The following is a 26,900-nucleotide window of genomic DNA, read 5'->3' as shown; positions in this document are numbered from 1 at the left end:
GCCGAAAGTAACGCTCAGGAATATTATGGGCATTAGTTCCGACTATTCTGACCTTTACGGCAGAAAAAAATGGGCGGGCAATATTATTAATTCTTGGCCTTAACGAAATGTTGAGAGTAACGCTGGGCAATAAGTGAGCGATAAATGGGCGTAAGTTTCCATTTTTTTGCTAAATGGGCGCTATCTGGGCGTTATACCTCATCTCAGTATTAAAATGAATGTTAAATGGGCGGTAACAATGCAAAACTAATGGAAAGTCTAGCCCTAAATCCCTAAAAAATATAATCTATACTTACTGCTATCATGACAGGAGAAACAAAAAACCAACATATTCTCCACCACAGCCAGAAGAGCCAGCTCTTTTCACCAATCATCATCTCAAGGTCCTTTATGAATCTGTTTCCCCCTGTGAATAACAAGAAAACACCAATAAAAAATTACTTTTCCATAATTTCTTCCAGGTAGCTTGATTGCTGTGGTTGTGCATCTTATTCTGTATTACACAAATATACATGCAACAAAACAGTTATTCAATCGGCCAGATTTTGTTGATAAACTAATGGTGTCTGAAGAACATATGCTGTTATTAATGCGCAAGTCGACCAGCAACTTTTAGCGAGGAAGAGATACCCCGTGAATTGCGAACTGCCACAAGTTACTGGATGATTTCCTGCGCTTCTTTAGCTTTGTGAAAAATTAACAGGATTTTCATGAAGTTGTTGCATTTGCACATTAATTGCCTATTAAATGCGCGACAGAAAGTTAAGTCTTGTAATTAAGTGTTTTAATGATGTGATAATTGTTAATGATTGCCAATCAATCTCTCTTGCCCAGAAAGTAAACAATTATGTGTGGAATCTCATTCCTTCAGGCTGTGAATTGTAAGAGATTCTAAAAATGGCAAATTTTACAATTTTCCTTTTTTTCTGATTTTTTTCCTTTCTGTCTTTTTTCTCTCTCTTAATTCTATCTCTTTCCCTCTTTTTATATTTCTCTCTCTGCACCTGATTTGACATTGAATTCATCCACTCTAATTGACCCTCATTCTCAATCCTTCCTCTGTTTATTTCTCAGTCCTTTAATCTCATTGTTTTTCCCATTGTTCATTGAGGTCAAAAATACTCGGTTGCCCTTGCTGCGTCATTATCAGCTCACCCTAACAGCAACTTTGTGGGCAAAAACATTTCAAAACCAAAAAGTGCACGAATAAGACCACCTAATGGGGCACGCCGCAAGATGCTCCATACCAACAAAATCTATATAATTTCAGACAGAATGTGCAAACTAACACCTGTCAGTCACCAATCATATTTATCCTATCCATTTGTTTTGTCCACCTCTGAAGAGATGAAAAAGCACTCGCATTTAAGAATGTTATTTATCTTTAATGGCATTGCATCATATTTACCATAGATCCACATTATACCGATGAGTTCCAGCGTAGCAATTAGAAGTAGAGTCAAACCAACAGAGAAATGATCAATTATTTGCACCCAGTAAATCCCAGCCTAGAAAGATAATATTGGCAAAAATACTATGAAAACCATACTATTCAAAATACTGTAAATTGCTGACAGTTACTTTTGCTTAACTAAAAACCAGCTAGTCTTCATTAGGCTACACTGTAGAATCTTTTGACACATTCTGTTTGAGTAATATGTCTTCATTACAGTTTCAAATTATTTTGCTGCAATTTTCCTTTGATATACAACAGAGCAAAAATAAATCTCAAAACATTTAACTAGACTGCCTGACTATTTAAGTCCATGTTCATCACCAGCACAGGCCATACTCTTCTTCCAGGGGTTGAGCAACTTCACCTTCATCTGTGTCAGAGCCCCGGTGATCAGCCACCTCATCAGAGATGTGGTGACTAAAGCTTTTTCTGCACATCCTTTGAAGGTGCCTTTTCTCTTTGCATGCATAGTCTTTGTAGCGGCACTGGTGGGCCCTGTGGTTTCCTCCACAGCGCCAGCACGGGGCTAGCCGGTTTGCCCCATGTGATGGGCTCAGGGTTGCGGGACTCGGGGCAGCGTTTCTGCCCTTAGAAGTATCAATGCGGTGCACTGCTCTCGTCGGTTTAGAGTCCCTTAGTGCTTCGTTTAGGTGGTCGCCAAAGCCGCACAGTGCAGCCAGTCTCTTTGAGTGTTCCACTCTTTCTACAAAAGCATCCCAATCTTCCCCATCGGTAAATTGATGAAAGATGCTGAGATTCAACATGCTGAGCTTGTAGTTGATGACATAGAAACATAGAAAATAGGTGCAGGAGTAGGCCATTCGGCCCTTCTAGCCTGCACCGCCATTCAATGAGTTCATGGCTGAACATGCAACTTCAGTACCCCATTCTTGCTTTCTTGCCATACCCCTTGATCCCCCTAGTAGTAAGGACTACATCTAACTCCTTTTTGAATATATTTAGTGAATTGGCCTCAACAACTTTCTGTGGTAGAGAATTCCACAGGTTCACCACTCTCTGGGTGAAGAAGTTTCTCCTCATCTCGGTCCTAAATGGCTTACCCCTTATTCTTAGACTGTGACCCCTGGTTCTGGACTTCCCCAACATTGTGAACATTCTTCCTGCATCTAACCTGTCTAAACCCATCAGAATTTTAAAAGTTTCTATAAGGTCCCCTCTCATTCTTCTAAACTCCAGTGAATACAAGCCCAGTTGATTCAGTCTTTCTTGATAGGTCAGTCCCGCCATCCCGGGAATCAGTCTGGTGAACCTTCGCTGCACTCCCTCAATAACAAGAATGTCCTTCCTCAGGTTAGGAGACCAAAACTGTACACAATACTCCAGGTGTGGCCTCACCAAGGCCCTGTACAACTGTTGCAACACCTCCCTGCCCCATACTCAAATCCCCTTGCTATGAAGGCCAACATGCCATTTGCTTTCTTAACCGCATGCTGTACCTGCATGCCAACCTTCAATGACTGATGTACCATGACACCCAGGTCTCGTTGCACCTCCCCTTTTCCTAATCTGTCACCATTCAGATAATAGTCTGTCTCTCTGTTTTTACCACCAAAGTGGACAACCTCACATTTATCCACATTATACTTCATCTGCCATGCATTTGCCCACTCACCTAACCTATCCAAGTCGCTCTGCAGCCTCATAGCATCCTCCTCGCAGCTCACACTGCCACCTAACTTAGTGTCATCCGCAAATTTGGAGATACTACATTTAATCCCCTCGTCTAAATCATTAATATACAGTGTAAGCAGCTGGGGCCCCAGCACAGCCCAACCGCCAGTTGTAGTGTATGTAGGCACCTTTCGAAATGACTCCACGAGGCAGGGTATGTTACTTAAACTGTATAGACCTGTAGTCCTTTATTTGCAGCTCCTGAGTGAGGACAACAAGTTGTGAGTTCCTTTTTATACTGGGTTACCTGCAGTGTGCAGGTAACCCGTAGGTCTCCAGCAGAGCACCCTCTGGTATACAGGTAAGGTGTGTACAGTGTAAGGGTATATTCAATGTTGCATAACAGTGTTACAGACATCACACAGTAAACAGGCATGTATACACAACAAACACTACCACCTCCAAGTTTTCCTCCAAGTCACACGCTATCTTGACTTTGAAATATAGCCATGTTACTTCATCCTCACTGGGTCAAAATCCTGGAATTCATCCTAAATCATCTTACCTTCCCAAGTTCAGCAGCAAGTGCAATAATGGAAGTTACAGTCAGGAATTTACCAGTAAATTCACAAGCTGCTTTTGTTGCATGGAGGTGGAGCAACATTAATGATTCACAGATGGTTTCAATGGAGGTTTTGCAAAACCTAAAGGAAGCTTTTTTAAAAACTCATACACGGGATGTGGGCATCACTTGCAATGCCAGCATTTATTGCCCATCCCTAATTGCCTTTCAAAAGGTGCTGGTGAAGGTACTCCACAATACTGTTTGGTAGGGAGTTACAGGATTCTGACCAAATGACAATGTTTCAGTCAGAGCATAGCGTACCGCGAGCGTAGCTCTAATTTTCCAGCTAGCTTCAAAACTACACCAAGAAATATGACCAAAAGTCAGAGCTTCAGAATCCAAATCCTTTAATAATGTAATGTGAAAACTGTTGACAAAGAATAAAAGACAGATCTAACATTCTTGTAACTCAACATTATCAAATACAAGCAGTAATCAAGAGACGTTACTTATCTCTTTTTGTACATCACATATAAATAAAATTCCAGAATAATTGGATGAGAGGAAATTATTTACATCACTGTACTTCTGGGAAGGTTTAATACAGCAGGAGGTTCATTTTTAACCACTAATATTACAGACAGTGTAAACTAAAAAAACTTTGCTGCTTCTGGTTTTCTCTTTTGTCTTGCTTTCTCTTTGTTCTTTTCTGACCAATCGGAAAAATGCCACCCTGTGGCTGGAGTACTTCATGACACCTACTATGTCCAAAATTAAACTCGCTCCAACCAATACAGACAATGAAGGAACGACAATGTATTTCCAAGTCAGCATGGTGTGTGATTTGGAGGGGAGCTTGGAGTGCTGCAGTGCAAGTTGTTGATGGTACACTGCAGCCACGCCGCACCAGTGGTGGAGGGAGTGAATGTTTAAAGTGGTGGATGGGATGTCAATCAAGCGGATTGCTTTATTCTGGATGGTGTTGAGCTTCTTGAATGTTGTCCGAGCTGTACTCATCCAGTCAAGTGAAGAGTATTCCATCACACTCCTGACTTGTGCCATATAGATAGTGGAAAGGCTTTGGGGAGTCAGGAGGTGAGTCACCCATAGAATCATAGCGCCCGAACTTGGTGGCCTTACTGCCCACTGCCGTCGGTTGCCGCCGAATTTTTTCAGTGGTCTAACCTCGGTGACAGATTCCTCTAGGTCTGCCACCGGTGGAGGGGAGTACCGGTGGGAATCACCCACTGGCAGCAAGTTGCATAAGTGACCTCCTGCCTGCCGAACTGGCAGATTCCTCTGGGCGGGAGTTGGTGGCAGCAGCAGGAAGGACCGCTGCGTGAAGGCAAGTCTAACCCAGACGGTAAGTAAGAAGACCTGCAAAAAAAATGGTTGGTGCACTTCTTTTATTATTTATTTTTAAGCGATTTATGTGGATGGGGTCTCCTGAAGATTTTTCATTGTTTTTAAAAAAATATAGATTTTTAGCAGTTCCCCCCTCCCTGGGCCCGACTCAATCCTCGGCGGCACTTTGGCGAGGACCGCATTTCCTGCCGAGATTGGGAGCTCCCGCCTGCTGCCGCCCAGATTCACGGCGCAAGTCGATTTTTGCCATTGGGCGGTACTAGTATATCTTTTAGAAGAATCTCCCTGGCAGGTCTCTCAGCGGTCTTTTGGACGGCACTTGGGCGGGCCTTGGCTTTGACCAAGTTCGGGCCCATAGAATCATAGAAATTTACAGCACGGTAGGGGGCCATTTCAAGCCATTGTGTCCACGCCAGCCGACAAAGAGCTATCCAGCCTAATCCCACTTTCCAGCTCTTGGTCCGTAGCCCTGTAAGTTACGTCACTTTAAGTGCACATCCAAGTATTTTTTAAATGTGGTGAGGCTTTCTGCCTCTATCATCCTTTCAGGCAGTGAGTTCCAGACCCTCACCATCCTCTCAGTGAATCGCCCCCCAATTACTTTAAATCTATACCCTCTGGTTGTTGACCCCTCTGCCAAGGGAAACAGTTCCTTCCTATCCATTCTATCCAGGCCTCTCATAATTTTATGCACCTCAATCAGGTCTCCCCACAGCTACCTCTGTTCCAAAGAAAACAGACCCAGCATCTCCAATCTTTCCTCATAGACAAAATTCTCCAGTCCAGGGAACATTCTTGTAAGTCTCCTTTGCACCCTTTCCAGTACAATCACATCTTTCCTGTAATGTGGTGACCAGAACTGCTCGCAGTATTCCAGCTGTGGTCTAATCAAGCATAACCTCCTTGCTCTTGTATTCCATGCCTCGACTAATAAAGGCAAGTATTCTATATGCCTTCTTAACTACCTTATCTACCTGACCTGCTACCTTCAGGGATCTGTGGTCCTGCACTCCAAGGTCCATTTGTTCCTCTACACTTTTCAGTGTCATTCCATTTAATGTGTATTCCCTTGATAGACCTCCCCAAATGTATTACCTCACACTTACCGGATTGAATTCCATTTGCCACTATTCTGTCCACCTGACCAGTTTATTGATATTTTCCTGCATTCAGAAAAAGAGCTTTTAATTTTGTATTTTGACTATTTTTCCCTGCTTTGAGCCACTTTCTGATACACTCTTATTTTTATATATTCTCTACCTTCCTGTCACACTCTGATTGTCATCTCCCCCATCGCTACCCTTCTCCTTTCTCTTTGACATTTTTAATTTCCTCTCACCTGAACCCTCCCCTCCCCCACTATTCTCTGGCTATAGTTGTGGTGCCAGAGGACTGAAAGACTGCAAATGTTGTACTGTTCTTCTTCATTTGCAGCTTTCTTCTTCATTATTATCAACCACACAGCCTATGTTAGTGTCATCTGCAAATGTATTAAACATACACCCAACATTTAAGTCCAGATCATTGATTATATACCACAAAAAGCAGGAGACCCAGCATTGAGCCCGGCAGAACCCCAATGGATACAGCCTTCCAGTCACAAAAACACCCATCAACTTTTACCCTTTGCTTCCCGCCTCTGAGCCAATTTTACTTGCCACTTTGCCCTGGATCCCATGGGCTATTACTTTCTTGACCAGTCTGCCATGTGGGACCTTATGAAAAGCTTTGCGAAATTCCAGATACACTATATCATGAGCACTGCCCTCATCAACCCTCCTGGTTACCTCCTCGAAAAATTCAAACAGGTTAGTCAGACATAAACTTCCCTTAACAAATCCATGCTGACTGTCCTTGAGTAATCCATGTTTTTCCAAATGAAGATTTACCCTGTCCCTCAGAAATTTTCCAATAATTTTCCCACCAGTGAGATTAGGCTGACTGGCCTGTAATTGCTCAGTCTATCCCTTTCTCCCTTTTTAAACAACGGTACAACATTAGCAGTCCTCCAGTCCTCTGGCACCACAGCTGTAGCCAGAAAGGATTGGAATCGTGGGGGAGGGGAGGGTTCAGGTGAGAGGAAATTAAAAATGTCAAAGAGAAAGGAGAAGGCAATAGAGAAGGGTAGCAATGGGGGAGATGACAATCAGAGTGTGACAGAAAGTTACAGAATATATAAAAATAAGAGTGTATCAGAAAGTGGGCTCAAAGCAGGGAAAAATAGTAAAAAGACAACATTAATAGTTCTTTATCTGAACGCACACAGCATTTTCGTATCAAGATAGATGAGTTGACGGCACAAATAGACATAAATGGGTATATTCTGATAGCGATTACAGAGATGTGGTTGGAAGGTGACAAAGCTGGGAACTAAATATTCAGGGATATTCAGAAGGATAGACAGAAAGGAAAAGGAGGTGGGATAGTTCTGTTAATAAAGGATGAGATCGGTACAATAGTGAAAAAGGATATTAGCTCAGAAGATCAAGATGTAGAATTAGTTTGGGTGGAGATAAGAAATAATAAAGGAAAGAAGTCCCTGGTGGGCATAGCCTATAGGCCCCCTAACAGTGACTATATTGTTAGACAGAGTATAAATCAAGAAATAATGGAGGCTTGTAAGAAAGGTATGGCAATAATCGTGGGCAATTTTAATCTTCATGTTGATTGGACAAATCAAATTGGCCAAGGTAGTCTTGAGGAAGAGTTCATAGAGTGTCTCCGGGATGGTTTCCTTGAATAGTATGTTGCGGAACCAACCAGGGAGCACGCTATCTTAGATCTGACACTGTGTAATGAGACATGATTAATAAATTATCTCATAGTAGAGGATCCTCTAGGAAAGAGTGATCATAGCATGGTTGAATTTCAAATTTAGTTGGAGGGTGAGAAAGTTGAGTCTCAAACCAGCGTCTTGATCTTAAATTAAGGCGATTACAAAGGTATGAAGGCAGAGTTGGCTCAAGTGGACTGCGAAAATAAATTAAAAGGGTAAGTCAGTTGATGAGCAGTGGCAGACATTTAAGGAGATATTTCATAACTCTTAACAAAAATATGTTTCAATGAGAAGGAAAGGCTTTAAGAGAAGGGAGAATCATCCGTGGCAACTAATGAAGTTAGCAATGGTATCAAAGTGAAAACAATGGCATACAAAGTGGCAAAGATTAGTGGGAGGCCAGAGGATTGAGAATTTTTTATAACCAACAAACAATGTCTAAAAAAATAAGAAGAAGAGAGAAGATAGATTATGAGAGTAAACTAGCAAGAAATATAAAAACAGATAGTAAGAGCTTCTGCAGGTATAGAAAAAGGAAGAGGATGGCTAAAGTAACTGTTGGTCTCTTAGAGGATGAGACTGAGGAATTAATAATGTGGAACAGGGAAATGGCAGAGACTTTGAACAAATGTTTTGTATTGGTCTTCATGGTAGAAGACACCAAAAACATCTCAATAATAGATAATCGAGGGGCGTTAGGGAAGGGGAAACTTAAAACAATCACCATCACTAAAGAAAAAGTACTCTGTAAAATAATGGGGCTAAAGGCGGACAAGTTCCCTGGACCTGATGGCATAAATCCTAGGGTCTTAAAAGAAGTGGCTGCAAAGATAGTGGATGCATTGGTTGCAATTTACCAAAATTCCCTGGAGTGTGGAAAAGTCTCAGCAGATCGGAAAACTGCAAATATAACACCCTTATTTAAAAATGGAGGGAGACAGAAAGCAGGAAACTATAGACATGTTAGCCTAACTTCCGTTGTTGGGAAAATGCTGGAGATTATCATTAAGGGGTCAGAAGCAGGATTTTTGAAAAACATAATGCAGTCAAGCAGAGTCAGTATGGTTTTATGAAAGGGAATCATGTTTGACAAATTTACTGTAACGAGCAGGGTGGATAAGGGGGAACTAGTGGATGTGGTGTATTTGGATTTCCAGAAGGCATTCAATAAGATGCAACATAAAAGATTACTGCACAAGATAAGAGCTCACAGGGTTGGGGGTAATATATTAGCATGGATAGAGGATTGGCTAACTAAGAGAAAGCAGACAGTTGGGATAAATGGGTCATTTACAGATTGGCAAACTGTAACTAGTGGGATGCCAGAGAAATCAGTGCTGGGACCTCAATTATTTACAATCTATATTAATGACTTGGAAGCAGGGACCGAGTGTATTCTAGCCAAATTTGTTGACAATACAAAAATAGGTGGGAAACTAAGTTGTGAGGAGGACACAAAGAATCGGCAAAGGGATATAGATAGGTTAAGTGAGTGGGCAAAGCTTTGGCAGATGGAGTATAATGTGGGAAATTGTGAGGTTATCCACTTTGGCAGAAAAAATCAAAATATTATTTAAATGGAGAGATTTACAAAATGCTGCAGTACAGAGAGACCTGGTGGTCTTGTGCATGAAACTAACTAAAAAAGTTAGTATGCAGGTACGGCAAATATTCAGGAAGGCAAATGGAATGTTGGCCTTTATTGCAAGGGGAATGGCATATAAAAGCAGGGAAGTCCTTCTACAACTGTACAGGTTATTGGTGAGACTACACATAGAGTACTGAGTACAGTTTTTGTCATGTTTGTAACTATAATGTAAAACCACTGTATTAATGTGTACTCAACTTAGATGCACAGCTTGACCACAGGGGGTGAACTTGTGGGAGACACTCCTTACCTGATCACTCAGGTATATAAAGGGAGGTTCCACGCAGGGTCATCACTTCTGGAGTCCTGTAATAAAGAGTTAAGGTCACAGAGTGGCCGTGTCCTTGGAATGTGCCTCGTGTGATTTCATGCTGTAGAGTAAGGACTTTACATTGGCGACGAGAAATGGGAATTCACAACCCACGAGAATGACCACCAGTAGCACAGAGGAATGGTACTGTGTTGGGGAAGACTGGGACGATTTTGTCTAGAGGCTTCAGCAAAGCTTTGTTACTAAAGACTGGCTGGGGGATGCAGCAGCCGACAAGCGACGGGCTCATCTCTTGACCAGCTGCGGGCCAAAGACCAATGCGCTCATGAAGGACTTACTGGCACCCGAAAAGCCATCGGACAAAACCTTTGAAGAGCTTAGCACACTGATCAGGGAGCACCTCAAACCGGCGAGCAGCATACACATGGCTCGACACAGATTCTACACCCACCGATGTCATGAAGGACAGAGCATACCGGACTTTGTAGCGGACCTCCGGTGTTTAGCAAGCCTCTGTAGGTTCACAGACACCTGCAGGGGGGAGATGCTGAGGGACTTCTTTATCGAGGGTATCGGTCATGCGGGAATTTTTTGCAAGTTAATTGAGACCAAGGACTTGATCTTGGAAGTGGCGGTGTTGTTAGCTCAAACCTTCATGGCGGTGGAGGAAGAGATGAAAATGATTTACGTGCGCAATTCTGCCTCTAACGCGGTGATGGATCAAGGAGTCAACATCATCAATGCTACTCAGAGCCTCGCGGGCAGGCAGGGGCAGTCCGACATTCACCAGGCAACAATAGACTCCAGAGCAGGACCTCAACAGAGACAATGGCAGGCTGAATGGCCGTTCACGCCATCACAGTGGACAATGCGGCCCGGGATGGGGCCATTGACATCCACGAATAGGGTACTTAAGAGCAGTCACAGGGACAGTCAGTGCAGAATTCCTGGCCACAGTCCCTTTGTCACCAACAATGGAAACTTTAACTGCTGGAGGTGTGGGGGAAAACACTCAGCCAGATCTTGCAGATTCCAACATTTTGTCTGCAGAAACTACAATCTCAGTGGCCATTTAGCTCACATGTGCAGAAAGCCTGCAACCAGACTAATATATGAGGCAGATGGACCAAAAAAGGGTCCTTTAAGGCAGGATGACTTTGGGGCAAATCGATAGACGCCGAGGTTCAGCGGGTCCATGTGGCGAATATTCACAGTTCATACACCAAAACGCCACCGATGATGATGAGGGTTTTATTGAATGGTATCCCAGTACGCATGGAGCTGGACACTGGGGCCAGCCAGTCACTCATGGACGTTCAGCAATTTGAGAAGCTATGGCCACTCAAAGCCAGCAGACCCAAACTAGCATGCATCGAGACACAATTACGGACTTACACCAAAGAAATCATTCCAGTGCTAGGCAGTGCAATGTTGGCTGTCACACACAATGGGTCAGTGAATTGGCTGCCGCTCTGGATTGTCCCGGGCAATGGTCCCGCACTGTTGGGGAGGAGCTGGTTAGCCGAGATGAACTGGAAATGGGGGGATGTTCACGCAGTGTCCTCGGTAGAGCGAAGTTCATGCTCACAAGTCCTACAACAATTCGAGTCACTTTTTCAACTGGGCATCAGGACTTTCAAAGGCACTAAAGTAGGGTGATACTCATCACCCCGGATGCCAGGCCGGTGCACCACAAAGCCAGAGCGGTGCCGTATGTGACGCGGGGAAAAATCGAGAGCGAATTGGACCGGCTGTTGCGAGAGGGCATCATCTCGCATGTTAAATTCAGCGACTGGGCGAGCCCTATCGTCCTGTTCTCAAAGCAGATGGTTCTGTCAGGATCTGTGGCGACTACAAGGCCACAATCAATCGGGTGTCCCTACAAGACCAATACCTGCTCCCAAGAGCAGAGGATCTCTTTGCCACTTTGGCAGGCGGCAAGCTGTTCACCAATTTCGATCTCACTTCAGCCTACATGACCCAGGAACTGGCCGACGAATCCAAACTGCTGACCATCACCCCGCACAAGGGACTGTTTGCGTACAACAGGTGCCCATTTGGCATTCGATCAGCGGCCACAATTTTTCAATGCAACATGGAAAGCCTGCTTAAATCCATTCTTGGAACGATCGTATTCCAGGACGACATCCTCATCACGGGTCGAGACACCGAAGAACACCTCCACAACCTGGAGGAGGTGCTACGCCGACTAGACCAGGTAGGCCTGCGACTCAAGAAGTCCAAATGCATGTTCTTAACTCCTGAGGTTGAATTTCTGGGCAGGAGGGTTACTGCAGATGGGATTTGGCCCACCGAATCCAAAACAGAGGCGATTCGACGAGCACCCAGGCCCTGCAACACATTGGAGCTGCGTTCATTCCTGGGACTGTTTAACTATTTCGGGAACTTTCTGCCGAACTTGAGCACATTATTGGAACTGCTACATGTGCTCCTGCATAAGGGTTGCGATTGGTTTTGGGGGGACTGTCAGGAACGGGCTTTTAATCGGGCACGAAACCTACTGTGTTCAAACAAGTTGTTAACATTGTACGACCCTTGTAAAAGTTTCGTTCTCACATGTGATGCATCGTCCTATGGGGTTGGGTGCGTGTTGCAGCAGGGTAATTGCTGAGGGTCAGCTACAACTCGTGGCTTATGCCTCCAGGTCGCGCTCTCAAACAGAACGGGGTTATGGGATGGTCGAGAAAGAAGCGCTTGCATGTGTCTATGGCGTAAAAAAAATGCATTAGTACCTCTTTGGTAGGAAGTTCGAATTAGAGACGGTCCACAAGCCACTCACATCCCTGTTGTCAGACAGCATGGCTGTCAATGCCAACACATCAGTTCACATACAGCGGTGGGCTCTCACGCTAGTTGCTTATGGCTACTCCATCCTGCACCGGCCCGACACTGAAAACTGCGCTGACGCACTCAGCAGCCTCCCACTGGCCACCACTGAGGGCGCAGCTGAGCAAAGCGCTGAGATGGTCATGGCTGTTTATGTCTTTGACAGTGCAGGCTCCCCCATCACAGCCTGCCAGATCGAATCTGGACAAACAGAGATCCACTGATTAAGAAATGTGTCCTGACTGGAGATTAGGCGCCCACACACGGAGCATGCCCTGAGGTTAGACCGTTCCACAGGCAGATGGATGAGCTCTCCATCAAAGCCGACTGCCTAATATGGGCAGCCGGGTAGTCATGCCTGAGAAAGGCAGGGAGGCATTCATCAGGGAACTCCACAGCGAGCACCCAGGCATCGTGATGATGAAGGCCATTGCCCAGTCACACGTTTGGTGGCCCAGAATTGATTCAGATCTGGAACACTGTGTTCGCAGGTGCACGACATGTGCCCAGCTGGGTAATGACCCCAGGGAGGCCTCGCTCAGCCTGTGGCCCTCGCCCACCAAGCCATGGTCACGCATTCACGTTGACTACGCGGGCCTGTTCATGGGGAAGATGTTCCTCATTGTAGTAGATGCATACTCTAAATGAATCGAGTGCAACATCCTGAATTCATGCACGTCATTCACCACCGTGGAAAGCCTATGTGCGATCTTTGCAACCCATGGCTTGCCGGACATCCTGGTCAGTGACAATGGCCCGTGTTTCACGAGCTATGAATTCCGGGAGTTTATGTCGGGCAATGGCATCAACCACGTTAGGACTGTGTCGTTCAAGCCGGCCTCCAATGGCCAGGCGGAATGTGCAGTCCAAATCATTAAACAAGGTATGCTCAGGATCCAAGGACACTCCTTATAATGCCGCCTATCATGCTGGCCTATAGATCCTGCCCGCACTCGCTCATGGGGGTCCTGCCCCCAGAGCTACTAATGAAATGGACACTCAAAACTCGGTATTCCCTCATCCACCCAGTCCTGACCGACATAGTTGAGGGTAAGCGCAAGTCACAAAATGAGTACCATAACCGCAATTCGAGGGGGAGATGTACAGAAATAAATGATCCGGTATTCGTCCTCAATCACACCATGGGGCCCAAATGGCTTGAGGGCACTGTAATTGACAAAGAGGGGAATAGGGTCATCGTGGTAAAACTCAACAATGGCCAGATATGCCGTAAGCATCTGGACCAAGTAAAAAAAAGGTTTAGCACAGACACGGAGAAACCTGAAGAAGACCATGAGATAGAGCTCACACTACCTCTAGTGAACGTGCAACAAGAGCAATCAGAAGAATGCACAGTCCCCGAGGTCAGGCCGGAACCACCACAGTTGACAGACACCCATGTCAGTGTCCAACAACCAGAGCCCCAACTGTGGCGCTCCACGAGGGAGCGCAGACCACCTGAAAGACAAAACCTATGATCCCAGAAAGACTTTGCGGTGATGTCATGTTTGTAACTATAATGTAACACCACTGTATTACTGTGTACACTCAATTTAGATACACAGCTTGACCACAGGGGGTGAACTTGTGGGAGACATTCCTTACCTGATCACTCAGGTATATAAAAGGAGGTCCCACGCAGGGTCATCGCTTCTGGAGTCCTGTAATAAAGAGTTAAGGTCACAGAGTGGCCATGTCCCTGGAATGTGTCTCGTGTGGTTTCATGCTGTAGAGTAAGGACTTTACAGTTTTGGTCTTATTTAATGAGCGATATACTTGCAGTTCAGAGGAAGTTCACTAGGTTGATTCCTGAGATGAAAGGGTTGACTTACGAAGAAAGTTTGAGCAGGTTGGGCAACTACTTATTTGAGTTTGAAAGAATGAGAGGTGATCTTATTGAAGCATATAAGATACTGAGGGGGCTCGACAAGGTGGATGCAGAGAGGATGTTTCCACTTGTGGGGGAATCTAGAACCAGGGGGCATATTTTCAGAATAAAGGGTCGCCCACTTTGAACTGAGGTGAGGAGGAATTTCTCTTCTCAGAGGGTCGTAAATCTGTGGAATTTTCTACCCTAGAGAGCTGTGGAGGCTCGGTCATTGAATATATTTAAGGTGGAGATGGACAGATTTTTGAATGATAAGGGAGTGAAAGGTTATGGGGAGCGGGCAAGGAAGTGGAGCTGAACCCAAGATCATATCAGCCATGATCTTATTAAATGGCGGAGCAGGCTCGAGGGGCTATATGGCCTACTCCTGCTCCTATTTCTTATGTGCTTATATCCTTCTAGGTGGTAGAGGTCACAAGTTTGGGATCTGCTGTCGAATATGTCTTGGCAAGCAGTTGATAATGTAGATGGTGCAAAATGCAGGCACATTATGCCGGTGGTGGAGGGAATGAATGCTTAAGGTGGTGGATGGGGTGCTGATCAAGTAGGCTGCATTGTCATGGATGGTGTTAAGCTTCTTCAGTGTTGCTGGAGCTGCACTCATCCAGGCAAGTAGAGAGAATTCCATCATATTCCTGACATGTGCCTTTTAGTTGGTGGAAAGGCTTTGGGGGTCAGGATATAAGTCACTGGATGCAGAATACACAGCCTCTGACCTGCTCTTGTAGCCACCATATTTATGCGACTGGTGCAGTTAATTTTCTGGTAAATGGTGAGACTCAGGTTGTTGATGGTGAGGGATTCAACCTATTTCTGATCTACATGCGCTGCTTAGTGACAACATCCAAAAACGTGTCAGGTTCCACATGTACGTTGATGACACCCAATTCTACCTCACCACCACCTCTTTTGACCCCTCCATTGTCTCTAAATTGTCTGACTGCTCTCCTGGTGAACCTAGTCAATGATGGAGTGATTAAATGAATGAGACTATCAACAGGAGATAAGCTGAGGCAGTGGTAGAGTTATGTAATGTTACTGAGGTGGAAGTAGGTGGTCAGGGTGATGGAGCAGATATGTGGTTGGAAGCTCATGTCAGAGTCCAATATGACACCAAGTTTGTGAATGGTCTGGTTCAGCCTCAGCCAGTTGCCAGGGAGAGGGATGGAGTTGGTGGCTTGTACCGTAGACAATGGCTTTGGTCTTCCCAATATTTATTTGGAGGAAATTTCTGCTGACCCCCCTCTACTTGGACAAGCAGATTGACAAATCAGAGACAGAGGAGAGGTGGAGAGAGATGGTGGTGAGGTAGAGCTGGGTGTCGTCAGCATACATATGGAACCTGACATGTTTTCAGATGATGTCACCAAGAGGTAGCATGTGGATGAGAAATGAGGGGGCCAAGGATAAATCCTTGGGGATCTCCAGAGGTAAAGTTAAAGGTAAAGCATATTAAGGAGATCATCAGTCAGCAAAAACAAATTTGAAGGCACTGTTGCACCTATCTAATAATAAATAAACTGCATTTACAGGTTGTGGGTCAACAGAGCCAGATACAGAACTGTGCTATTTATTGCGAGGACAGATTGGTACTGCCAGTGACTGGATAAGCTGTGGAGTGAAATCTGTCTCACTTCCTTCCAGTCAGGCAACATTAGACATCTGGGGATTATGCCTTGAAGAGGCAGTTTTAAAAATTAATTAATGGGATGTGGGTGGCGTTGGTAAGGCCAGCATTTATTGCCCATCCCTAATTGTCCTTCAGAAGCCACATTCTTCAATCATTGCAGTCCGTATGGTGAACATACTCCCAATGCTATTAGGTAGGGAGCTCCAGGATTTTGACCCAGTCAATGAAGGAATGGTGATATATTTGCAAGTCAAGATGGAGTGTGGTTTGGAGGGGAACTTCTTGCAGCTGCTGGTGTTCCCATGCGCTTGCAGCTCATGTCCTTCTAGGTGGTATAGGTCGCAGGTTTGGGAGGTGCTGTTGAAGACTTGGTGAGTTTCTGCAGTGCATCTTGAGGTGGTACACACTATAGCCATGGTGTGCTGGTGGCCGAGGGAGTGAATGTTTTAGGTGATGATGGAGTGCCAATCAAATGAGCTGCTTTGCCTGTATGGTATCGAGCTTCTTCAGTGCTGTTGGAGCTGTACCTCATCTAGGCAAGTGGAGAGTATTCCATCATACTTCTGACTTGTGCCATGTAGATGGCGGAAAGGCTTTGGGGAATTTGGAGGTGAGTCACTTGCCCCAGAATACCTAGCCTCCGACCTGCTCTTGTAGCCACAGTATTCCTGTGGCTGGTGCAGTTAAGTTTCTGGTCAATGGTGACCCCAGGATGTTGATAGTGGGAGTTTTGACGATGGTTATGGCATTCAATGTCAAGGGGAGGTGGTTAGACTTTCTCTTGCTGGAGATAGTCATTGCCTGGTACATGTGTCGTGTGAATGTTACTTGCCACTCATCAGCCCAAGCATGACGATTGCCCAGGTATTGCTGCATGTAGGTATAGCTTCATTATCTGAGGAGTTGTGACTGGAACTGAACACTGTGTAATCATCAGCGAATACCTGCACTTCTGACCTTATGAAGCAATTGAAGATGATTGGGCCTAGGGCACCACCCGGAGGAACTCCTGCAGGAATGTTCTGAGTAACATCCCTCCTTACAACCACCTAACTGCACCAATTCAAATCTGCCTGTAGAGCTGTAAATAATTATGCAAATTAAGTGAAACTCTAAATTTGATTACCATTCTGGCAAGATTTATATCAGTTCTTAAACATTGGAACTGATTTGCACTAATACCTGAAAATTGGCTCTTTGTGTTGATACAATAGCTTTTATCTGAATTATTAACAACTGCCATTTTACTTCATGCCCATATTATGTCCTGTGCTACTCCTCTAAGATAATCATGTTTTACCTTTGTTTTTTCCTTAAGACATCCAACATTTTAAAAGCTCCAGCCAGAATTTCAGAGTGATTGGGAAAGATTTTCTCCACAGTTTTCCTGAAATTGGTCACAGGGGTTTTTTTTTTTCTATTTTATTTGGCCTTCCCAGGAGTAAACATTACTGGTACTTGATATGCATTTATGAGATTGTCTTTTCTCACCTTCCCTTTTTATTTTTTTCATTTGTTCTCTGGATGTGTGCGATGCTGGCCAAACCACATTATATTACCCATCCCTAGTTGTTCTGAGAAGGTAATGATGAGCATTCTCCTTGAGCCATTGCTGTCTTCATGCTGATGGTGCTGCCATGATGGTGTTAAGTAGGGCATTCCAGGATTTTGACCATGTAATGCAATGTATTTTCCTATGAGGCCAAGTTCCCTCTATCAGTGACATTTAGCCTTAATTGTCTTCCCCTCCAAAAAATTGTGTTGCTTCATTAGAGATTGCCAGTGTGACTGTTAAATCAGCTTTTACTTACTTGTCATTCAGCCACTTTCGCAAGAAATGTGAACCTTACTATTGGATGAACAAACTTTTTGCTATTTATACTAGTTAAATGATTTATTAGCTGCTTGAGAAGTGTTAAGGCATTATTATTGTAGCTGATCATTGATCAGTTCATCTACTGCAATTTTTTCAATTCTGCAAATGAAATCATTCTCAAGAATCATACATTTCAAAGCCATATATTCAATTTTCAATAAAAGAGGAATATGAGGCCCACTTTTACAAATATATTAATGAGTACTATATAACATGTTAATGACATTTTTATTTTCAAAGGACTATTGTACAAAAAAGGTAGAAAGAAATTTTGTAAAAATGAATGAACTCCATACCTCTGTTACAAATATGAGACCAATGAGATAGAATGATGTGCAAACGATGATTATCATAAAAAGGTAATTTTTACGCACAGAATCCGGAAACTGATCCATTATGGTTGTTGTAATTGTTTCTGGCGAAGACAAAATATCAAATGACATGAGTAAATCAATTACTTTTCTAAATACTATCTAAATTTACTCCTCTTAATGAGTCAGTGCATAATCCAAAGCAATGAACAAAGGAAGGCAGAATGAGATGCATGAATGTGATCAAGGCCGGAATTTTCCCATTCCATGCATGTAGGTTTGGAGGTGGTTGCCTGCTAAAATTGCAGAAAAAGCAATGTGTCGGGAACCCGCCGTCATCTGTCCTCCTCGTTCCTTTAGCTAGGGTTCGTTTATCAGCGCGCCACAGATGCGATCGAGAGAGGCTGGCGACCTAATTAAACTACCATTGTGCGAGGGCATTAATCGACAGCTGGTAATACCAGATGAATACACAAACCTTACACTTCATTAGTTGCTCACTTCAGTTTGTGCACAGATTTAGGTTTCTGGAGTTTGCAGGTCATTTCGGCAACCTGGGAGGCCACTCTTACCAGATTGCTAGCCACTATCACAGCACTGTGGGATTGGACCTCTGATTGCTACTTGAGCTGCCATCTATAACATCACCATGAGTGCCTTTTATACTGGCTCACCTTGGTCCTCAGAATTGGACCATGATGAGCCCCAACACCAGCAACACCAACTTTCCAACCTTTTCCTCAACCACCTTGTCATGTATCCTACATGGTTACTGTTGGTACTATCACAAGGTGTGCCACCAGAGGGCACAGCAGTGGGAGACTCGTAGGTTACCTGTACAGATGTGCCTGGCCTAGTATAAAAGGCAGGCCACCAGGTGTGATCTTCACTCTGCAGTTAACTAATAAAGGACTAAGGTCACTACAGTTCAAGTACAACACACTGCCTCGTGAAGTCATTGCTAGAGCATCCAAGGACATTACAATTGGCAACGAGATTACGAACTTTCACGCGGAAATGGCTACCCTTGGAACGTTGCAGCAGTTCGCCGATGGTGATGAATGGGACGCCTTTGTGGAGAGCCTAGAACATTTCTTCACAGTAAACGACCTGGCAGGAGACGACCTGGCCACACTGGCTGATAAGCGCTGAGCTATCTTGCTCATCATCATAGGCAGTCCCTCGGAATCGAGGAAGACTTGCTTTCACTCCCAAAGTGAGTTCTCTGGTGGCTGAACAGTCCAATACGAGAGCCACAGACCCAGTCACAGGCGGGACAGACATTCGTCGAAGGAGGGGGTGGGGTGGGCCTGGTTTGCCACGCACCCCTTCCGCTGTCTGCGCTTGGCCTCTTCACGCTCTTTGCGTTGAGCCTTGAAGAACTCAATGCCCTCCTGGGTGCACTTTCTCCACCTCGAGCGATCTTCGGGCAGGGTCTCCCAGGTGATGTCGCACTTTACCAGAGAGGCTTTGAGGGTGTCCTTGTAATGCTTCCGCTGCCCACCTTTGGCTCGTTTACCATGACGGAGCTCCGCATAAACCATTTGCTTAGGGAGTCTCGTATCTGGCATGCGAACTACGTGGGCTGCCCAACGAATCTGATCGAGTGTGGTCAGTGCTTCAATACTTGGGATGTTAGCCTGGACGAGGACACTGATGTTGGTCCACCTGTCCTCCCAGGGGATTTGCAGGATCTTGCGGAGACATCGTTGGTGATATATCTCCAGCGACTTGAGGTGCCTTCTTTACATCGTCCATGCCTCAGATCCATACAGGAGGGCGGGTATTACTACAGCCCTGTAGACCATGAACTTGGTGGTAGATTTGAGGGCCAGGTCTTCAAACACTCTTTTCCTCAGATGGCCAAAGGCTGCACTGGCACACTGGAGGCGATGTTGAATCTCCGCATCAATGTCTGCCTTTACTGATAAGAGGCTCCCGAGATATGGGAAATGGTCCACGTTGTCGAGGGCCGCGCCATGAATCTTGATGGTTGGAGGGCAGTGCTGTGCAGCAGGGACAGGCTGGTGGAGGACCTTTATCTTAGGGATGTTAAGCGTAAGGCCTATGCTTTCATATGCCTCAGTGAATACACTGACTATATCCTGGAGTTCAGCCTCAGAATGTGCGCAGACGCAGGCATCGTCCGCGTACTGCAGCTCAACGACAGGGGTTGGGGTGATCTTGGACCTGGCCTGGAGGCGGCGAAGGTTAAACAGCTTCCCACTGGTTCTGTAGTTTAGTTCCACTCCAGCGGGGAACTTGTTGATTGTGAGTTGGAACATGGCGGCGAGGAAGATTGAGAAGAGGGTTGGAGCGATGATGCAGCCCTGTTTGACTCCAGTCCGGACGTGAATTGGATCTGTAATGGATCCGTTGGTAAGGATCACGGCCTGCATGTCGTCGTGAAGCAGGCGAAGGATGTTGACAAACTTTTGGGGGCATCCGAAACGGAGGAGAACGCTCCATAGACCCTCACTGTTGACAGTGTCAAAGGCCTTTGTAAGATCGAAGGAGGCCATCTATAAGGGCTGCTCCCTGCATTTTTCCTGCAGCTGTCGCGCTGCAAAGATCATGTCCGTTGTGCCCAGTAGAGGACGAAATCCGCACTGTGATTCTGGGAGGAGCTCCTTAGCCACAGGGAGAAGACGGTTGAGGAGAACTCTAGCGACAATCTTCCCATTGGCTGATGGCTCCTCCCGGAATCACAGTGTTGATTTTGTTCCCTACAGGGCACAACGGACATGATCTTTGCAGCGCGACAGCTGCAGGAAAAATGCAGGGAGCAGCGCCAGCCTTTTATATATGGCCACTGGGAAAGCTATCTTGCTAACCAGTTGTGGGCCCACCATCTATGGCCTCGTCAGGGACTTGCTGGCACCAGCGAAGACAACGGCCAAATCGTACAAGGAGCTCGTAACCCTGATCCAGGAGCAACTCAAGCCCAAGAGGAGCATTCTCACAGCCAGACACCGGTTCTACACCCACCGATGGCCCGAAGGCCAGAAAATCACAAAGTACACCGCAGACCTCAGGAACTGGCGGCACCGTGCGAGTTCGGCACCCACCTCAACGAAGCTCTGCGGGACATTTTTGTCATTGGAATTGGCCATGAGGGCCTTCTTCACAAGCTACTGTCGACGGATACCACAGTCACACTGCAGAAGGCCATGTCTGTGAGCCAGTCATTCATGACCTCGACCTGCAGCTCTAGGCAGATGTTTCCCCCTCAGGACTCAAACCCGGCAGGTACTGTGCTCAGAGTTGCACAGCTTAGAGACTGGACTGTAGAGTGCGAACCCTCTCAGGGAAGAGAGAACAGGCCCCCGAGTCCCTTAAATCAGAGTCCGCCGAGGAGGGCTAATCGAGTAGCACCATGCTGGCATTGCGGAGGGAATCACAGGGCTCACCAGTGCTGTTTTAAAGACTATGTATGCAAAGGCTGCACACAAAGGGCCACCTCCAGTGAATGTGTAAGAGAAATATGACTCACTGTGTCGATGAAGAGACTTCAGATGGCCATGAATCTGGCGTGGATTATGAATCGATAGGCAGAGAGGTAGCCCAGTCCTGCGGGAAGGTACATAGTATGTTACCTGCACCACTGAGTGTTCCCTGCTGAAGATGGAAGTTGAGATAGAGGGAGTTTTAGTCTTCATGGAAGTGGAAACGGGGCCGAGCCAGTCAGTGATGAATCAAGGAACCTTTGAGAGGCTATGGGACAATCAGGCTGAACAAACCGACTTGGTCGTGGTTCAGGCAAAGCTGCGCACCTACACCAATGAAATTATCCCAGTCGTTGGTAGTGCGAATGCAAAGGTACTCCATGATGACGCGGTGCACAAGTTACCTCTGTGGATTGTTGCAGGTGATGGACCAATGCTGTTCAGCAGAAGGTGGATGGAGAAGATCCACTGGAAGACTTTACCCCTCCAGCGATCGAAGTCCTCTGCGCTCAGAGGCAAAGCAAGCCCTCACCTGAGAGTGGACCCAGCACCGTAGAGCAGACCAGCACAGCATGACTGCATGGCGATCATCCAGCCGAGACGACCCGAACACACCTTCCAGGCTCCAGTGGCAGGACTCCCGAGGAAGAAAATCGAATACAAAAGCGACTTCCCAACTTCGGAGGGAGAACCTGGGGAGAAGAGGATCACCGCAGTGTGCATCCCAGAGTACTTAAGGAAGTGGCCCTAGAAATAGTGGATGCATTGGTGGTCATTTTCCAACATTCTATAGACTCTGGATCAGTTCCTTTGGACGAGAGGGTAGCTAATGTAACATCACTTTTTAAAAAAGGGAGAGAGAAAATAAGGAATTATAGACCGGTCAGCCTGACATCGGTGGTGGGAAAAATGTTGGAATCAATTATTAAAGATTTAATAGCAGCGCATTTGGAAAGCAGTAACAGGATCGGTCCAAGTCAGCATGGATTTATGAAAGGGAAATCATGCTTGACAAATCTTCTAGAATTTTTTTGAGGTGGTAACTAGTAGAGTGGACAAGGAGGAGCCAATGGATGTGGTTAATTTAGACTTTCAAAAGGCTTTTGACAAGGTCCCACACAAGAGATTAGTGTGCAAAATTAAAGCACATGGTATTGTACTGATGTGGATAGAGAACTGGTTGGCAGACAGGAAGCAGATAGTAGGAATAAATGGGTCCTTTTCAGAATGGCAGGCAGTGACTAGTGGGGTACCGCAAGGTTCAGTGCTGGGACCCCAGCTATTTACAATATATATTAATGATTTAGACGAAGGAATTGAATGTAATATCTCCAAGTTTGCAGATGACACTAAGCTGGGTGGCAGTATGAGGATGCTAAGAGGCTGCAAGGTGACTTGGACAGGTTAGGTGAGTGGGCAAATGCATGGCAGATGCAGTATAATGTAGATAAATGTGAGGTTATCCACTTTGGTGGTAAAAACAGGAAGGCAGATTATCTGAATGTTGACAGATTAGTAAAAGGGGAGGTGCAACGAGACCTGGGTGTCATAGTACATCAGTCATTAAAAGTTGGCATACAGGTACAGCAGGAGGTGAAGGCGGCAAATGGCATGTTGGCCTTCATAGCGAGAGGATTTGAGCATAGGAGCAGGGAGGTCTTATTACAGTTGTACAGTGCCTTGGTGAGGCCACACCGTGAATATTGTGTACAGTTTTGGTCTCCTAATCTGAGGAAGGACATTCTTGCTATTGAGGGAGTGCAGCGAAGGTTCACCAGATTGATTCCCGGGATGACAGGACTGACATATGAAGAGACTGGATCGACTAGGCTTATATTCAATGGAATGTAGAAGAATGAGAGGGGATTTCATAGAAACATATAACATTTTGATGGGATTGGGCAGGTTAGATGCAGGAAGAATGTTCCTGATGTTGGGGAAGTCCAGAACCAGGGGTCACAATCTAAGGATAAGGGATAATCCATTTAGAACCGAGATGAGGAGAAACTTCTTCACTCAGAGAGTTGTGTGCATGTGGAATTCTCTACCACAGAAAGTTGTTGAGGCCAGTTTGTTAGATATATTCAAAAGGGAGTTAGATGTGGCCCTTACGGTTAAAGGGATCAAGGGAGAGAAAGCAGGAATGGGGTACTGAAGTGCATGATCAGCCATGATCATATTGAATGATGGTGCAGGCTCAAAGGGCCGAATGGCCTACCACTGCATCTATTTTCTATGTTTCTATGAAGGAAAGATGGCACCCAAACCATGAGGTGAGGCGCTGAAGACAAAGATGGCCGCGGCCAGACCACGAGGTGCGGCGCTGATGGAGCAACACGTGGCACCAAACGGAGAAGATTGGGGTAAAGAAAGCAAGGCTCTCTTAAAAGGAGGCCTGCAACCCACTACAATTAAAGTTCCACACCCTCAAGCAATGTAATAAGAACTGCAAGTCAGAGACAAAATGTGTAACTGATCATGTAAAATGTGTAACTGATAATCTGAATTGTGTACATCCAACCAGCGAGGAAAAGTCACGTGATTATGTAAAATGTGTAATTGATGATCTGAACTGTGCACTTGCAACCAGCGAGGAAAAGTCGCGCGATCGCGATCGGACGTACAGAGTGTCCATCATAAGTAAGGAAAAGCTGTGCGATGCAGGATTTCAACTGCACGCAGCCAATGCAGCAAAGAAAGGACAGGGAGGGCGCAGGCATCTGTGAGCTGTCCCGAAGCTAGTGACTGTGGCAACAGCCCCGAAAGCAGGCCATGCGAGCCAACCGAGTTCCCACTGCCAGCACCGGGCACTGAGCTGCCACCAGACTGCAGGGACACAACCCAGCAGCTCTGGAACTAGCTCATCCTCACGCACTGGTCACTGCATCGATAAGGCATCTAACGTACTTGTCGCACCACGGAACCACACAAAAAAAAATGCAAACCTACTTGCCTGAACTTGAATGTACATGAATGGCAGGAACCCCCACCATAATCGATGTGGGGGCGCGGGGAGAGGGAGAATAGAGTGGTCAGGGACACACACACACAAATAGCAACCACCAGCATGCTACTGCACCAACTACTCACCCAATGTTGAAATGACCCGCCAAGGGTCAACCAGACAGAGCCCACATAGAGCTAAGCCCAGAGCACGGTCAATGCAGAGGCGATTTGCACTGAAAGTTCAGGGGGGAGTGATGTCATGTTTCCTACATGGCTACTGTTGGTACTATCACAAGGTGTGCCACCAGAGGGCACAGCAGTGGGAGACTCGCCGGTTACCTGTACAGGTGTGCCTGGCCTAGTATAAAAGGCAGGCCACCAGGTATGATCCTAACTCTGGAGTTAACTAATAAAGGACTAAGATCACTACAGTTCAAGTACAACACACTGCCTCGTGGCGTCATTGCTAGAGCATCTAAGGACTTACACACCTGATGCTGCACAGAACAGAGGGCATCAGTGCAGGACTGCATCACGCCAGAGGCGATACCCCCAACACAGGTTATTGCAATATAGAGCTCCCCCTAGTGGACTACTGCTCTAACAAGGTCACATGACAAGTTCCTGTAGAGCCATCTTGCATATGTATGTGTTTGTGATGTTGTACAGAATATATCACATTGGCAAACGAGGATAGGATTTCTAGAGTCCCTAAAATAGAGAGACTTTGAGAGGTTCTTTGTTTTGCAGCACAGCTAAATATCCAAGGTACAATTCAAGCACACTTATCTGAACTGCCAGAATCCAGATGGTTGTGCCTCTGGGAATAATAAGATGCTTGGGTGAGTTCCATTGTGACAGAGACATTTGGAGCATATGCAGAGTGGCTAGAAATATTTTTCACTGCAAATAGTATTGTCAAAGTCCTTGATGATGAAAACCATAACAGGATGGTGTTATGACTGAAATATGCCCCGAGGTGAATGAAACCCTGAAAAATGTGCTTGTTACCATCAAGCTGAAGGACATGCCACTGACGGAGATGCTAACAAAGTTAGAACAGCACTACAGTCCTGAGCCCCAGAAATTGCTGAAAGTTATCATTTTAGAATATGAGATCAATCAATTGATGAGAGTATCAGTGAGTAGATTGTAGGATTAAAAAAGCTATCCATTCACTGTCATTTTGGAAACTTTCAGGACCGAGCATTGCGTGACCACTTTGTTTGCTTCATTTTTCATCCCACATTCAGAAGAAAGTTGTTGACAACCCCTAACTTGACTTGATTTAACTTGTCAGACAGCTATGTCTATGGATATGTCCGACCAATACTCCTGAGAATTTTGTGCCATTTCCAGTCATCAGACAACCGAGGTGAATTGCCTACAGTTCGAAGAAAAAGCAGTTGGGCCCCAAGGCCTCAGCAACTGGACAAGGTAACAGCACATTGAGCTCATGCTATTGGTGTCTGGGAGAACACATTGCTCAAAGTTGTCCATATATGAAAGCAGAGTGTTTCTTCTGCTAGAAAATAAGGCATCTTATGAAGGCATGCTGACTGAAGAATAAACAGATGTTCAATGCTAGAAATAGAAATCACCAGAGACTACATAGATTGACAAGAAGCAATATGACAAGGAGGTTCTGGAGATACACGTCATCAGGAGCACAAGGATATCGAACAGCGATTCGCAAAGTATTGTCATCCAAGTAGACGTTGCAGGAACCAGGATACCCATGGAAATCAACACTGGTGTATCTGTGAGCGTAGTACTCGAATCGCTATATCTGGACAAGTTGAGTGATTTTCCACTGAAGAAGTTGAAGATAGAGTAGCGAGACTACACAGGAGAGCAAATCCCTGTTGTAGGACGTATCATCGTACCAGTGAAATACAAAGATCAGTTTCAGAACTTGCCTCTCAGTCATGGCAGGAAACAAGTCTGTCTTAATAGGTAGAAATTGGTTGGGATCACTGAAGCTGGATTGGAATATTTTTCATAGGGAAACAAAATTTGCATCAAAAGTTGACAACATCAAGCAATATCCAAAGATGTTCCATTAAACAAGCAATCTAATCCAAGGCTTCAAGGCAAGTGTCAGAGTGCAGAAGGACTTTAGACCAGTTTACTGCAAGCCATGTCCCGTACCATACGCACTAAAGGAGAAGGTTGAGCAAGAATTCAAAAGACTAGAGCCTGAGAACATTATCTCTACGGTAGAAGAAGTGTTCTATTTTTCA

General features: G+C 45.4%; 1 protein-coding gene across 3 annotated transcripts in view; it reads right to left on the bottom strand.

The window, feature by feature from the left end:
- Positions 1-26,900, bottom strand: part of LOC139277488 (sodium- and chloride-dependent neutral and basic amino acid transporter B(0+)-like) — a 105,919-nt gene that overhangs the window by 10,300 nt on the left and 68,719 nt on the right. For 2 of the 3 annotated variants that reach the window (XM_070895996.1, XM_070895997.1), the window contains 3 exons: positions 18,251-18,369; positions 1,409-1,508; positions 297-406 (listed from right to left, as the gene is read on the bottom strand). In XM_070895996.1, the coding sequence (XP_070752097.1) occupies positions 297-406; positions 1,409-1,508; positions 18,251-18,369 (329 nt within the window). The remainder of the gene's footprint in view (positions 1-296; positions 407-1,408; positions 1,509-18,250; positions 18,370-26,900) is intronic. The other variant, XM_070895998.1, reaches the window with a different exon arrangement.

Source organism: Pristiophorus japonicus, chromosome 12 (genome assembly GCF_044704955.1).
Source record: "Pristiophorus japonicus isolate sPriJap1 chromosome 12, sPriJap1.hap1, whole genome shotgun sequence".
NCBI classification, from domain to species: domain Eukaryota; kingdom Metazoa; phylum Chordata; class Chondrichthyes; family Pristiophoridae; genus Pristiophorus; species Pristiophorus japonicus.
This window is presented reverse-complemented; position numbering and strand designations above follow the sequence as displayed.